Source organism: Schistocerca nitens, chromosome 7, assembly GCF_023898315.1.
Source record: "Schistocerca nitens isolate TAMUIC-IGC-003100 chromosome 7, iqSchNite1.1, whole genome shotgun sequence".
In the NCBI taxonomy this organism is placed as follows: domain Eukaryota; kingdom Metazoa; phylum Arthropoda; class Insecta; order Orthoptera; family Acrididae; genus Schistocerca; species Schistocerca nitens.
In genome coordinates, this window is record NC_064620.1 from 388,331,417 (window position 1) to 388,347,094 (window position 15,678).

The following is a 15,678-nucleotide window of genomic DNA, read 5'->3' on the forward strand; positions in this document are numbered from 1 at the left end:
GGGTTCTTTCCAGGTTTCAAAACGGGGATGACAATGCTGTACCGCTACTGCGACGGAAACTCCCCCTCAACCCAAAGACGGTTGTAAAGATCGAGGAGGTGTCGCTGGCAGTCCACTGAAAGGTGTTTCAGCATCTGACAGTGGATGCCATCTGGCCCAGGAGCGGTATCAGGGCAAGCGGCTAGGGCACTGCGAAATTTCCACTCACTGAATGGAGCATTGTAAGAATCTGGGTGGTGGGTGCGAAACGAAAGGCTCCGACGTTCCATCCGTTCTTTAATGGAGCGAAAGGCCTGGGGGTAATTCGCAGAAGCGGAACTCATAGCAAAATGCTCTGCCAAGCGGTGTGCAATGACGTCGGAGTCAGTACAAACTGCGCCATTCAGTGAGAGCGCAGGGACGCTGACAGGGGTCCGGTAGCCGTAGACGCGTCGAATTTTGGCCCAGACCTGCGATGGAGTGACATGGAGGCCAATGGTGGACACATACCGCTCCCAGCACTCCTTCTTGCCTTGGCGGATAAGGAGGCGGGCCTGCGCACACAGCCGTTTGAACGCGATAAGGTGGGCTATGGAGGGATGTCGCTTGTGACGCTGGAGCGCCCGCCGGCGATCTTTAATCGCTTCAGCGATCTCAGGCGACCACCAAGGCACAGCCCTCCACCGAGGGGACCCAGAAGAACGGGGAATGGCAGATTCGGCGGCAGTAACGATGCCGGTGGTGACCGATTGAACCACTGCATCAATGTCATCATTAGAGAGAGGCTCAATAGCGGCAGAGGAGGAGAACAGGTCCCAGTCAGCCTTATTCATAGCCCATCTGCTAGGGCGCCCAGAAGAGTGACGCTGTGGTAGTGACAGAAAGATCGGAAAGTGGTCACTACCACACAGGTCGTGATGCACACTCCATTGGACAGACGGTAAGAGGCTAGGGCTACAGATTGAAAGGTCAATGGCGGAGTATGTGCCATGCGCCACACTGACGTGTGTGAAGGCACCATCATTTAACAGCGAGAGATCGAGCTGCGACAATAAATTCCCAACGATGGCGCCTCGACCTGTTGCCACTGACCCGCCCCACAGAGGGTTATGGGCGTTGAAGTCGCCCAATAGCAAGAAAGGTGGTGGCAATTGGGCTACCAGTGCAGCCAGGAGATGCTGCGAGACATCACCATCCGTGGAAGGTAAAGACTGCAGACGGTAACAGCCTGAGGCGTCCACACACGTACAGCGACAGCCTCTAAAGGTGTCTGGAGAGGGACATACTTGCTGTGCAGAGTGTGAAGGACATATATGCAGACGCCACCAGACACCCTTTCATAAGCTGCTCGGTTCTTATAATAACCCCGATAGCCACGGAGGGCGGGGGTTTGCATTGCTGGAAACCAAGTTTCCTGGAGAGCAATGCAGAAGAAAGGGTGAAGGCTGATAAGTTGGCGGAGCTCAGCTAGATGGTGGAAGAAACCGCTGCAGTTCCACTGGAGGATGGTGTTGTCCATGGCTGGGAAAGGCGTGACGGGACTTGGAAGGCAGATTACGCCGCTGGGTCACCTGCTACCTCCAATGGACCACCCGTGCAAATGCTATCCATTGCGTCCGAGGGACCGGCGAGATCGAGGTCCTCAGCAGACGCCAGAATCTCCACCTCGTCCTCAGACGCAGAGCTTGTAGGAAGCGGTGGGATGGGTGCCATCGCAATGTCATTAGCCTTGGGGACTTTCTTCTTCTTCTGTTTCTCTCTCTGTGCCTTCGGTGGTCCAGGCTGGGAGGGCTTCACTGGGTCAGTCTCAGGGACAGACGACGACCGTGAGGCCCTACGACCAGGGACCGGTGGTTGTTTGAGCCACTTGCGGCTGTCTGCTTTTGTACTGGTCGGAACTTGCGAAGGGAGGTCCCAAAGGGAACCCTTCCTGGTGAGAGGAGCCAAAGAAGACTTACGCTTCTCCAGCTGGGAAGGAGGAACTGATGTCCCCGATGGTTTGGGGGGTGTTGCTCCTGAAGTAGATGGAGCAGGAGCAACAAGGAGTTTAGTGCCCCCCACCATCAAGGGGGCAGGTGTGGGCCTTCGACTCTGAGAGCTGACTGGAGCTCATGGGACTGTAGCAGGAGTGACAGTTGCGGCATAAGAAGATGTCATACGCACTGGATGAAGCCGATCATATTTCCGCTTCGCCTCAGTGTACGTCAGTCGGTCGAGGGTCTTGATTTCCATGATTTTCCGCTCCTTCTGCAGAATTGGACAGTCCGGCGAGCAAGGCGGATGGTGCTCACCACAGTTCACACAGATTGGAGGCGGGGCACAGGGATGATCAGGATGGGATGGTCGACTGCAATCGCGACATACGAGGTCGAAAGCACAGCGTGAAGACATATGGCCGAACTTCCAACACTTGAAGCACCGCATCGGAGGAGGGATATACGGCTTGACATCACAATGGTACACCATCACCTTGACCTTCTCAGGTAACGTGTCACCCTCGAAGGCCAAGATGAAGGCACCGGTGGCAACTTGATGATCCCTCGGACCCCGGTGGATGCGCCGGACGAAATGGACACCTCGTCGCTCCAAGTTGGCGCGCAGCTCGTCATCGGACTGTAAAAGGAGATCCCTGTGGAAGATAATGCCCTGGACCATATTCAGACTTTTACGGGGCGTGATAGTTAGGAGACATCCCTCAGCTTATTACAAGCGAGCAAGGCCCGCGACTGGGCGGAGGATGCCGTTTTTATCAACACCGATCCGGACCACATCTTGGACAAGCCCTCCACCTCCCCAAACTTGTCCTCTAAATGCTCTACAAAGAACTGAGGCTTCATGGATATAAAGGACTCCCCATCAGCTCTGGTGCAGACAAGATACCTGGGCGAATAAGTCTCACTTTCATTCAATGCCTTTCGTTCCTCCCATGGTGTGGCGAGGGAGGGGAACGATTTGGGGTCATAAACGTTACTTTTAAAATGGGCCCTCGAACGCTTAGAGACCGCTGGTGGCTGGCCACCAGCAAGAGAAGATGTGCCACGCTTCATTCCGTGTCATCCACCCTGATGCCACCTACTCCGACCAAGGGCCCTCCCCACGGGCGCCACCCAGCCACAGCAAAGGCCACCTGGCAGGATGGCCATTGCCGGGAGTCCCGATGCCCCAGGGAGATGGGCATCTACTCCTTGGCATACGTGGGGAGTTAACGGCGCAGGCATCAGTAGAGCGATCCCTGTGTTGTCAGGGGGCTACAACCAACAGGGTACATGGCGGCCCCACCACAACGGACTGGCTACCGTGCTGGATGTTAGGTGACATGTGATCCATGGTCGCCGTCAGTGCAGAAAATGGCCCTGCACAGTGTTTGGCAGAAAGTGTACGCAGGAGCATATCCATGCCCAAGCAATGGAGAGCGGGCAGGACTGCAATGCAACGACGAATAAGATGGCGAAAGTTCTCAACACAACATGGACACAATGCACCAAGTAAGGCGCCCTTCCCCAATCGGCTCGCTCTTCGGAAAAATTTTGAGATATGGAGGTCAAACCCGACAGGGGACCATCACATAAGGCCGAAACGTTTGAGACTCCTTTTAGTCGTCTCTTACGACAGGCAGGAATACCGCGGGCCTATTCTAACCCCCGAACCCGCAGGGGGGAGAGCCTCTAAGTTCACTGCATCCAGAGGAGGTAAATAAAGGGAGCAAACAGTAAGCCTCTGATGTGAATGAATTTCAACTGCAACTGCTTGCAGGTCAGTATCCAGGGGGAGAGTAGAGGAGTGGTGGTCATTATTGACAAACATGGCAACTCCACCAATGGCCCTTTCCCAAGTCAGGTCATCCCTGCGATATAACATACAGCCCCTTACTACAGGAGCATCAGTTGTTTTTAATGCGTTTCCTGTAAACACAAGCACAGGTTGGTTGGTTTGGGGGGATTAAAGGGACCAGACTGCTACGGTCATCAGTCCTTTTTCCAAATACTAAAAACACCCACAGAGAATAAAAACGATCAACAGAATAGATGACAGACGACACAGAACAAGAGAAACTCAGACAAAGACAAGACAAGACGAACTAAAATCACACAGAGTGTGACAGTGGTTGGCCGACCACAGAAACAAAAAAGGAAAAGCCAACCACCGAGAAACACATTAAAAAATCAAACTAAAATCGTAGGCCATACGCCAGAATCAACACAAAAAAGACACACACTTACATTAAGCGATAAAAGCCCCCTGCCCGAATAAAACGCAAAACTAAGTCCGCTATGCCAGAGTCGTCAGTTAAAAGGGCAGGGAGCGTGTCAGGCAATGCAAACGTCTGCCTGAGCACAGTTAAAAGAGCGTACTCCAACAGAATATGGACCACCGTCAAGGCCGCCCCACGACGACAAAGAGGTGGGTCCTCACGACACAGTAATTAACTGTGTATCAGTTGGATGTGTCCAATGTGGAGCCGACAAAGGACGACTGAGTCCCTGTGGTTGGCTCGCATGGATGACCGCCACACAGTCGTCGTCTCCTTTATGGCACGGAATTAATTGGGCGTGGTCCGATCGCGCCATTCAGCGTCCCACAGCGCAAAAACTTCGGCAGAGGACTGCTCGCAAATCAGTCTCTGGGAGGCCAATGTCCAGAGATGGTTCACTGGTGGCCAGTTTGGCCAGGCGGTCAACATTTTTATTGCCGGGTATCCCAACATGGCCTGGGTCCAAACAAAGACCACAGAGCGGCCGCAATGGGCAAGAGTATGCAGGGACTCCTGGACAGCCAGCACCAGACGAGAGCGAGGGAAACACTAGTCGATAGCTCGTAAACTGCTCAGGGAATCGCTACAGATAACGAAGGACTCACCTGAACAGGAGCGGATATACTCTAGGGCTCGAAAGATGGCGACCAGCTCAGCAGTGTAAACGCTGCAGCCAGCCGGCAAGGAACGTTGTTCGGAATGGTCCCCTAGAGTTAGCGCATAACCGACACGACCAGCAACCATCGAGCCGTCAGTGTCAACAATGCCAGAGCCCTGATACGTTGCGAGGATGGAAAAAAGGCGGCGGCGGAAGGCCTCTGGAGCGACTGAATCCTTCAGGCCCTGTGCCAATTCCAGCTGAAGGTGAGGGCGAGGCACACGCCACGGGGGTGTACGCAGAGGTGCCCAGAAAGGAGGCGGAAGAGGTAAAGCCCCAAGTCCGGATAGAAGCTCTAGGACGCAGACCGCGATCGTACATCCAGCCCTGGGCCGACGTTCTGGAAGATGGACTTGCCACTTTGGGAATAGTAGCCAATAGTTAGGATGCCCGGGAAAGCTGAAAAGATGGGCAGCATAAGCGGCCAGCAAACGTGGGCGCCGTAACCGCAGTGGAGGGACGCCTGCCTCCACTAGTATGCTGTCCACAGGGTTGGTACGGAAAGCACCAGTGGCAAGGCATATCCTGCTGTGGAGGATTGGGTCCAGCACCTGCAACGCAGATGTGGATGCTGAACCATAAGCCAGGCTCCCATAATCCAGGCGGGACTGGATTAACGCCTGGTAGAGCCGTAACAGGGTAGATCGGTCTGCGCCCCAGCGGGTATGGCTCAAGCATCACAGAGTATTTAGATGCCACCAACACATCTGTTTAAGCTGCCGAATATGAGGCAGCCAAGTCAATCGGGCATTGAAAACCACACCCAAAAACCTATGTGACTCCACCACAGCAAGAAGTTCGCCATCAAGATAAAGCCGCGGCTCCGGGTGAACAGTGCATCGCCGGCAGAAATGCATAACGCAGGTCTTGGCCGCCAAAAACTGGAACCCATGAGCTACAGCCCAAGACTGCGCCTTACGGATAGCGCCCTGTAGCTGACGTTCAGCAGCTGCAATGCCAATAGAGCTGTAGTAAAGGCAGAAGTCGTCAGCATACAGGGAAGCGGAGACAGAATTTCCCACCGCTGCAGCGAGCCCGTTTATCGCAATTAAAAACAGGCAGACAGTGAGGACAGATCCCTGTGGTACCCCGTTCTCCTGGACTCGGGAGGAACTATGGGAGGCCGCGACTTGCACACGGAAGGTACGATACAATAGAAAATTGCGGATAAAGATCGGCAGAGGGCCCCGAAGACCCCATCCATGAAGCGTAGAAAGGATGTGATGACGCCATGTCGTATCGTACGCCTTCCGCATGACGAAAAAGACAGCAATGAGGTGCTGACGGCGGGCCTAAGGCAGTACGGATGGCCGACTCCAGGCTCACCAGATTGTTGGCGGCGGAGCGGCCTTTACGGAACCCACCCTGAGACGGAGCCAGAAGGCCCCGAGACTCCAGTACTCAGTTCAACCGCTGGCTCACCATTCGTTCAAGCCATTGCGACGGAAACTCACCCTCGACCGAAATACGGTTGTAAAGGTAGAGGAGCCGTCGCTGACAGTCCACTGGAAAGTGTTTCAGCATCTGACAGTGGCTGCTATCTGGCCCAGGAGCGGTATCAGGACAAGCGGCGAGGGCACTGTGAAATTCCCACTCACTGAATGGAACATTGTAGGATTCAGGATGGTGGGTGCGAAAAGAAATGCTCCGACATTCCATCCGCTCTTTGATGGAGCGGAAGGCCAGTGGGTAATTGGAAGAAGCGGAACTCAGAGCAAAATGCTCTGCCAAGCTGTTGGCAATTTCGTCGGAGTCTGTACAAACTGCTCCATTCAGTGAGAGCGCAGGGTCACTGACAGGGGTCCGATAGCCATAGAGGCGTCGGATCTTGGCCCAGACCTGCGATGGAGAGACATGGAGGCCAATGGTGGACACATACCGCTTCCAGCACTCCTGCTTGCTTTGGCAGATAAGGGGGCGGGCCCGCGCACACAGCCGTTTGAAGGTGATGAGGTGTTCAATGCAGGGATGTCGCTTGTGACGCTGTAGCGGCCGCCGGCGATCTTTAATCGCCTCAGCGATCTCAGGCGACCACCAAGGCACAGTCCTCGTCTAAGGGGACCCAGAAGAATGCGGAATGGAAGATTCTGCGGCAGTAACGATGACGGTGGTGACGGAGTGAACCACCGCATCAATGGCGGTATTAGAGAGAGGCTCAATAGCGGCAATGGAGGAGAACAAGTCCCAGTCAGCATTATTCATAGCCCATATGCTAGGGCGCCCAGAAGTGTGACGCTGTGGCAATGACAGAAAGATAGGAAAGTGGTCACTACCACACAGGTCGTCATGCACTCTCCATTGGACAGATGGCAAGAGGCTAGCGCTGCAGATAGAAAGGTCGATGGCGGAGTATGTGCCACGCGCCATGCTGAAGTGAGTGACTGCACCATCATTTAAAATGGAAAGATCGAGCTGTGCCAATAAACGCTCAATGGTGGCGCCTCGACCTGTTGCCACTGACCCACCCCACAGAAGGTTATGGGCGTTGAAGTCACCCAGTAACAAGAAAGGTGGCGGAAATTGGGCTAGCAGCGCAGCCAAGTCATGCTGCGTGACATCACCATCCGGTGGAAGGTAAAGACTGCAGACGGTAACAGCCTTTGGCATCCACACCCGAACAGCGACAGCCTCTAAAGCTGTGTGTAGAGGGACAGACTCGCTGTGAAGAGAGTTAAGGACACAGATGCAGACGCAACAAGACACCCTTTCATGAGCTGCCCGGTTCTTATAATAACCCCGATAGCCACGGAGGGCGGGGGTTCGCATTGCGGGAAACCAAGTTTCCTGAAGAGCAATGCAGAAGAAAGGGTGAAGGCTGATAAGTTGTCAGAGCTCAGCTAGATGATGGAAGAAGCCGCTGCAGTTCCACTGGAGGATGATATTGTCTATGTCTGAGAAAGGCGTGATGGGACTGCGAAGGCAGATTACGCCACTGCGTCACCTGCTGCCTCCGATGGAGCACCCGTGCAAGTACTATCCATTGCAGCGAGATCGAGGTCCTCAGCGGACGCAAGAATCTCCACCTCATCCTCAGACGCAGAGCTTGTAGGTAGCGGTGGAGTAGGTGCCACCACAGCTGCCTTGGTCTTACGGGTCTTCAGTGTCGTTTTCTCTCGCTGTTCCTTTGGTTGTCGTGTTTGAGAGGGCTTCTTGGAGTTGGTCTCCGGGACCAAAGATGATCGCGAGGCTCGACGACCAGCGACCTGTGGCTTCTTCAGCCACTGGTTGGTGTCTGCTGTGCCACTGGTAGGAACCTGGGAAGGGAGTGACCCAAGGGATCCCTTCCAAGCGAGAGAAGCCGAAGAAGACTTACGCTTCTCCGGCATAGAAGTGGGGACTGGTGTCCCCGGTGGTTTAGTGGGTGCTGCTCCCGAGGTAGATGGTGTGGGAGCAACACCGAGAGAAGGGGCCCCCATCGTCAAGGGGGCAGTTGAGGTCCACTGACTCTGAGAGCTGACTGTTTGTGGTGCAGCTGAAGGAGCTGGAGCAGGAGTTACAGTGGAGGCATAAGATGACATCATGCGCACGGGATGTAGACGTTCAAATTTCTGCTTAGCCTCAGTGTAAGTCAGTCGGTCCAGGGTCTTATATTCCATGATTTTGCGTTCTTTCTGTAAGATCCTGCAGTCTGGCGAGCAAGGTGAATGAGGCTCTCCACAGTTGACACAGATGGGAGGAGAGATCATGGAGTATCGGGATGAGATAGGCGTCCACAATCTCGACATGTGAGGCTGGAAGTACAGCGGGAAGACATATGGCTGAACTTCCAGCACTTAAAGCATCACATCGGGTTAGGGATATAGGGCTTGACGTCACAACAGTAGGCCATCACCTTGACCTTCTCTGGTAGTGTATCACCCTCGAAGGCCAAGATGAAGGCACCGGTAGCAACCTGATTGTCCCTCGGACCCCAATGAACGCGCCGGACGAAATGAACACCTCTACGCTCTAAGTTGGCGTGCAGCTCGTCATCAGACTGCAAAAGTAGGTTCCTATGGAAAATAACACCCTGGACCATATTTAAACTCTTATGTTGTGTGATGGTAACGTTAACATCCCCCAACTTGTCACAAGCAAGCAACCTGCATGACTGGGCGGAGGATGCCATTTTTATCAAAACTGACCCAGAGCGTATTTTGGACAAGACCTCCACCTCCCCAAACTTGTCCTCCAAATGCTCGACAAAGAACTGAGGCTTCACGGATACAAAGGATTCACCATCAGCTCTTGTACAGACGAGATACCTGGGCGAATACATGTCACTGTCATTCATTGCCTTTCGTTCCTCCCATGGTGTGGTCAGGGATGGGAACGATTTGGGGTCTTAAACGTTAGCTTTAAAATGAGCCCTAAAACGCTTTGAGACTGCTGGTGGCTGGCCACCAGCAAGAGATGATGTGCCACGCTTCATTGGCTGTCATCCACCCTGATGCCACCTACTCCGACCAAGGGTCCTCCCCAAGGGCGCCATGCAGCCACAGCAAAGGCCACCTGGCAGGATGGCCATTCCCAGGTGTCCTGATGCCCCAGGGAGACGGGCATCTACTCCTTGGCATACATGGGGAGTAAACGGCGCAGGCATCAGTAGAGCGATCTCTGTGTTGTCAGGGGGCTACAACCAACAGGGTACATGGCGGACCCACCGCAAGGGACTGGCTACCGTGCTGGATCTTAGGTGCAAAAATGTATAAGGTCGTCGTCACAGTTAAAAGCAACACTGCACAGTGCAGCGTGGTAATCGCACCCAGGGACGTATCCTCGCCCAAGAGATGGAAAACGAGCGGGACACCATTGCAACGACGAGAAAGCCGGCTAAAGTTCTCAATGCATGACGGATACAGTGCACCATGTAAGGCGCCCTTCCCCAATTTGCTCGCTCTTCGGAAAATTTAGAAAGTTGGAGGTCAAACCGGAGAGAGGACCGTCACATAAGGCCGAAACATTTGGGACTCCTTTTAGTCGCCTCTTACGACAGGCAGGAATACCACGGGCCTATTCTTAGCCCTGAACCCACAGGGGGGACAAGCACAGGGGGCGTTGCTGTGCTAGGAGATTCAGTTCCTCCACATGTGCCCAGAATCCATTCATGCTCCACTGTATAATGGGAGCCATCTATCAGGGTGGGAGTACCTTCATCCTCACTTTCTGTTGGGGAGGAGAGCTCACAACAGGTGGAGGATCAGTTTTGGGGTGAGATGATTGCCCCAGTCTGACATCAACCTCCATCGCCTCTGAAGAGGAGTCGAGAGAGATGTCAGAGAGAATGACGTCAACATCAGCAGACTGTGTGACTTCAGTCTCCTTCAGTGGGCGAGTCTTTACCTTTGTCTTTGGCTTAGATTTTTTGGTCTGAGGTGGCATTGGATCCAAAACCGCAGAAGCAGTAGAGGGTGTAACAAAAATGGTTCAAATGGCTCTGAGCACTATGGGACTCAACTGCTGAGGTCATTAGTCCCCTAGAACTTAGAACTAGTTAAACCTAACTAACCTAAGGACATCACACACATCCATGCCCGAGGCAGGATTCGAACCTGCGACCGTAGCGGTCTCGCGGTTCCAGACTGCAGCGCCAGAACCGCGCGGCCACTTCGGCCGGCGCAGAGGGTGTAACAGTGCTGGCCAGTGCACAAGACTGGACCCGGGAAGGGGCAGAAAGGTCCATGATGTCAGCTACCATGGCCTGGTCAGAAGGCCATGGGTGGGTGGGTGGGGAGCAGCAGGCTTCACAGGAACGGCAGCAGCACACATACACTGACAAACGCAGGTGCTTGTGCTGACAGGAGCAACCTCCGTTTGTGTAGTGGCATCAGTTTTCAAGACTGGCTGTTTCAGAACGGAAGAAAAGGAGGCAGCGAACGTGGGCGGCTGCATGGACCTGAATATTTTCTTTGCCTCACCATGCGGGATGCGTTTTGTGGTTTTAAGTTCCTGGATCTTCCGTTCCTCAGGGAAAACTCTGCATTCCCTACTCCACACAGGGTGATCCCCAGAGCAGTTGACACACTTGGGAGGAGAGGAGCAACCAACTCCCTCATGGGCGGCTTTACCACATTTCCCGCAAGTGGCTTCCCCTCTACAGCCAAGAGTAGTGTGTCCAAAGTGTTGGCATTTAAAACATCGCATGGGGTTGGGGTAATAAGGCCGTACACTGAGACATAGGAAACATGCTTTCACATGCTCTGGCAATTTGGTGCTGTTAAACGTAAGGATAAATGAGTCAGACTTCATGAAAGCACCATCCACCCTTTTCATAACGTGTTGCACGTCGACAATGCCTTCCCAGGACCATTCAGCCTTCAGTTTGTCTTGGGGAATATTAACGAGATCTCTGCAAGTCACAACACCCTTGCTGTAGTTCAAGGTGTTGTGAAATTCAGTCTCTATCGCAAACTCCCCAAGAAATTGTACCTTCTGAAGGTTCTGGACTTGCTGGAAGCTAGATGTTTCAACCAAAAAGGTTCCATTTCGCAAATGCTTGACAGATTTTAAGGTGCCAGCAATACCTTCTAAGCCTTTCTGTATATAAAATGGTGAAACTTTATCGAAACTCCCCTCCTTTCTTTTAATTATCAGAAACACATTCTGCGAAGCAGTTTGCATTCTGTTACTAGTAACTGAATCAGGAGGACTGGCTACACGAACCCTCTTGTTGGATTGGGTGTTAGAACCCACCAGTGGTCCACCCTTTCCGCTGGGAGGAGAAGAATAAAAGTTCAAAGGTTTCATCTCGGTCCCACGAGCAGCTAGGGAACTAGAAGTCCACCTAGACAGAGCCCCGCATGCCTACGTAAGCCTTATACAACTGAGGTGCGGCAGGTTCCCCAGAGGTTGCCCGCCAACGACTGTTCCACCTCAACAGCCATGTATCGCATCAGCGTGCAGCACACCTTGAGATAGAGGAGTTGTTTATAGAGGTTTATTCCATCCCCCTGATCCGGGCGGTCAAGCCATGATCCCCATTCCCTGAGACACACAACATTCCACCACCACGCCGCAGGGTGGTCGCTGAAGTATGCCCAGAGCTTACGGTATCAGGGGACTGGCGGCGCTTACCAGTCCCCAGCTCAGGAACCCCGGGGTCACCACGCCTGTACCCAGCAAATGAATGCTGAGCTCCTGGGGGCTCACTTGATGCAGCTGGGTCCCTGTGACAACATATAAGGGTTCACCCATCACTGGTGAACGAACCTGGAGCAGCTTCTCCAATACCATTATAAGTACCGATACAGTTGCCATCCACACTGGAGCCATCTGCTCCACCTGTCACCAACTGTTGATGGGGACATGGAGCTCTGCTGATGTCATAGGTTGACACGAGAAGGCGGACTGTGATGCTGTCCGTGCCCCAAGTACTTCCTACTACATACCCCTGTATTATCACGTCATCTCAGCCAGAGCCTCACAAAGGAAGATGCCATGAATATCTTGCAAATCTGAGTTGTTCTCCAAAGAAAGAGGAATGAAGTAATGCACACACACTTGAAAGCTGCACTTATTAGCATTGTGTTGTCATCCATGAGAGTAACTTGTGAAAGAGCAATACTATGAACTTCCGATAGAGCCCACCACAGGCAAGTGCTTATTTAGATCCTAACATGCTATGTTTGTGCTCAGTTATCACATTACTACTGCTTGCATATGTTTGCCTTATTTTATTGTGTTCAGTGTATATTATGATGATTGGCGTACACACTACAGTCTAATAACATTGTATTAACATTCTTGATTGTGTTGTGTGTCCAAGTTACAGCACATTCTTTAGCCCATTTATTGACACGGGGCCTCTTTGCAGCTGTTTCTGTTGTTGATACTCTCACAATGCAGCACTGCTACTGCTGCTATTCAGATGAAACAACTTTACCAGCAGTTCACAGCCTTTCTTCTCAGTAGCCACTATGTTTCATATGGAAAACTTCAGCCTTCTTAACCCTTTACACCAATAGTTACTTCACAAAAGAAATCAGTATGGATCACCAAGTGACAAACAGCATACTAACATCAAAACAAGAACATTTCACATTCTGACTGCTTACAGCACAATATTTTCACATGGGGGCAGACAGTGGAACTACAGTGTACTTTATGAACACACTGATTAATGAACATAACTACAATGTTTCAGCATCGTGTGATGTATACAGCCCATACTGCAGAACTCCGAACACCATCAGTTTTATTATTACCACCTGGTAGAATCAAGGATTGAAGATACCTGCTAGCTACACAAAAAGTTGCAATGTTAATTGTAAACAGTCATCTATCCTTACAGCACACAGATAATTGTTGTGCCATGACAAATACATATGCAGCCATATAAATACTAAGCTAGGAATAGGGGATAAAAAAACACATGTTTAATACAACTAAGAAGCTGCAACATTTTGCAAAGTAGTAGTATTGCTGTTAATATTGCTATTTTAAATTATACTTGAGTAAAAACAATGATTGGCAGTATTTTAACAATGGTCACTTATACATGTATTTTCTGACATCTACTTACGCTGTTAATGCATAGTAGATCATTATAAGTCAATGAATGAATGAAAGAGAATAAAAATATGTAATGTAATCTAGTGCTTGCGCAATGAGAGATACTACTAAGTACTACTAAGAGCCATACATGCTGAACTGAAACTATTACTTTTTTTTTTTTTTTTTTTTGCTGTTGTGAGGACAGTGGCTGCTAATATCAATAAAAATATTACAATATCTCCATCCACTACAAGTTTTATATTCTATCCATTATGGGTTGTGATGACTACACCATTGTCATCATTAGGTGCATGGCTTTTTACTTCTAAATCATTCTAAGTGAGGAACACTGTTGATAACTGCTATATTGTGCAAGGTGACCAGGTGGGTATGTTGCATCTTTCAAGTACAAGAACTATAGGATGTATGCTGCATTCTGATGTGGAAAAATCACAAATGCTGCATGTCACACCATACCTTAGTTAATACAATGTTATGGCTGTGCTTAAAAGAGGTTACACATACACATGTACTTATTATATTCAAACCAGCTTAAAGATCACACTTTCATCATTTACCCACTCAGTGAATGATGCTTTTTTGGTGCAGATTTTTTCATTAATTTTGTTTAAATATAGTTTTCAAACAGAAAAATTTATATTCTGTGATTTCAGGTGCTACAGAATGGTACCTACCAACCACATGCTTTGTCGTGGACTCTTGGCCAAGATGAGTGTAAACTGAAAGTTGGGGCAGACTATTCAAACACATCACTGGATAATGTAGTCATGCGAAGATGTTTGCCTCATGTAAGCACTTGTGCCCATGACTGGACAAATGAAACAGTGGAAAATCTTTGCTATTCCTATACACACTTTGTTTATGGAAGAGTAAATGGAGCAAAAAAGGTAATTTGTTGGAAATAGTTAAAGTGCTATAATTTTTTATATTTTTTCTAATTAACTTCATCTAGCTGGATATTTACTTCTACAATTGTATGAGATGCCATTAGGAACAAGATTATCTGCTACGAATTGTACAATAAATGATCTTCACTTATGTGATTCTTGAAGTTTTCCCAGAGGTTGGAATATTCCATCATTTTCTGGTGTGTATCTCTTTTAACCTGAGAACACTGTAATTTATTGATCGAACAGTCCACACACATGGAAGATGCAGTACAATACAATTAACAATACATGAGAGCCTAATGGAGCCCTGTGTTCCAGCATATGTAATCATTAATTCCAACAGGGACACAGCTGGCAGGCTTCACACACAGCTGCTGTTGTATTAGCAGGCTGGGTGGCCCCTAGTTGCTGAATCAAGCACAAACTTCACATGAGAACTATGCAGTGTCACACACACTAAATTATAATGTACTCACCAAGCGGCAGCAGGAGAACAATCGATTAGTTTCATTGTTATATATCACACACTAAAGTGGTAGTTATAGAACTTCTCTTCCTTTGTGAAGAAGTGAGCACTGTGTTCACATCCACTTCTTCTGTGGTCAATGAAGGTTAGTTGGTCATGCAGCGTGCTGCCACCAGTGCCTAGGGTCAGAAGTCACTCGAGCATGGCAGGTGTGGTGCCTGCCCCCTCTGTGAGAGGCCATACGATAAGATAGGTGATGGTGTTGCAGCTTCCATTTCTGCATCTGAGTCCAACCCCAGGGAAGAAAGTTGCATTGATGGTGGTGGAACAGGCGGTGCCAGCTGCGATGGAGGCAGCTATGTCAGTGCGAAAGCCAGGGTGTCCCTCCGTGGTCCCCAACAGCTGAAGGGGGCACCCACAGCAGAGATGACAGTTGTGAAAATGTGAGCCATGGCAGTGGAGAAGACAGGGGCACTGGCCATGATGTAGGAGCAGGCCTGGCAGATGCAGCAGAGGTGCACCCAGTGCACAGCTGTCCATGCAAGGTGTCAGCCCTAGGTACTCTTGTTGACTGGTGGCACCCATTTTGGCCAATGACCAAACCCACGAGCCCTGTGCTAGGCTGGAAGCATTTTGGTACAGTGTTGGTGGATGGCCTGGCATCAGCCAGAGTACATGTACCAGAGTCTGGAGCTGACAACTGTGCAAAACTCCTCCGATCCATTATCACCAATAGGCATGAACCTTTAGAACTGAGAAACCAATAAGACAATAAGAGCTACTTCTGGTGACACATCCAAAACAAATTTTTTCATCTGAGTCTTAAATGTTCGTACTAGTTGTTCTGGAGAGGAGCCATGATATGTGAACACCACTCTGTTTACAAAACAAATTTCTGAGATATGACTGTAACTAATGACTGATGCCTGTAACTGATTTA

General features: G+C 50.5%; 1 protein-coding gene across 1 annotated transcript in view; it reads left to right on the forward strand.

The window, feature by feature from the left end:
• LOC126195656 (uncharacterized) overlaps positions 1-15,678 on the forward strand; it is a 175,932-nt gene that overhangs the window by 146,578 nt on the left and 13,676 nt on the right. Inside the window, exon 6 of the mRNA XM_049934280.1 lies at positions 14,036-14,269. Within this exon, the coding sequence (XP_049790237.1) occupies positions 14,036-14,269 (234 nt within the window). The remainder of the gene's footprint in view (positions 1-14,035; positions 14,270-15,678) is intronic.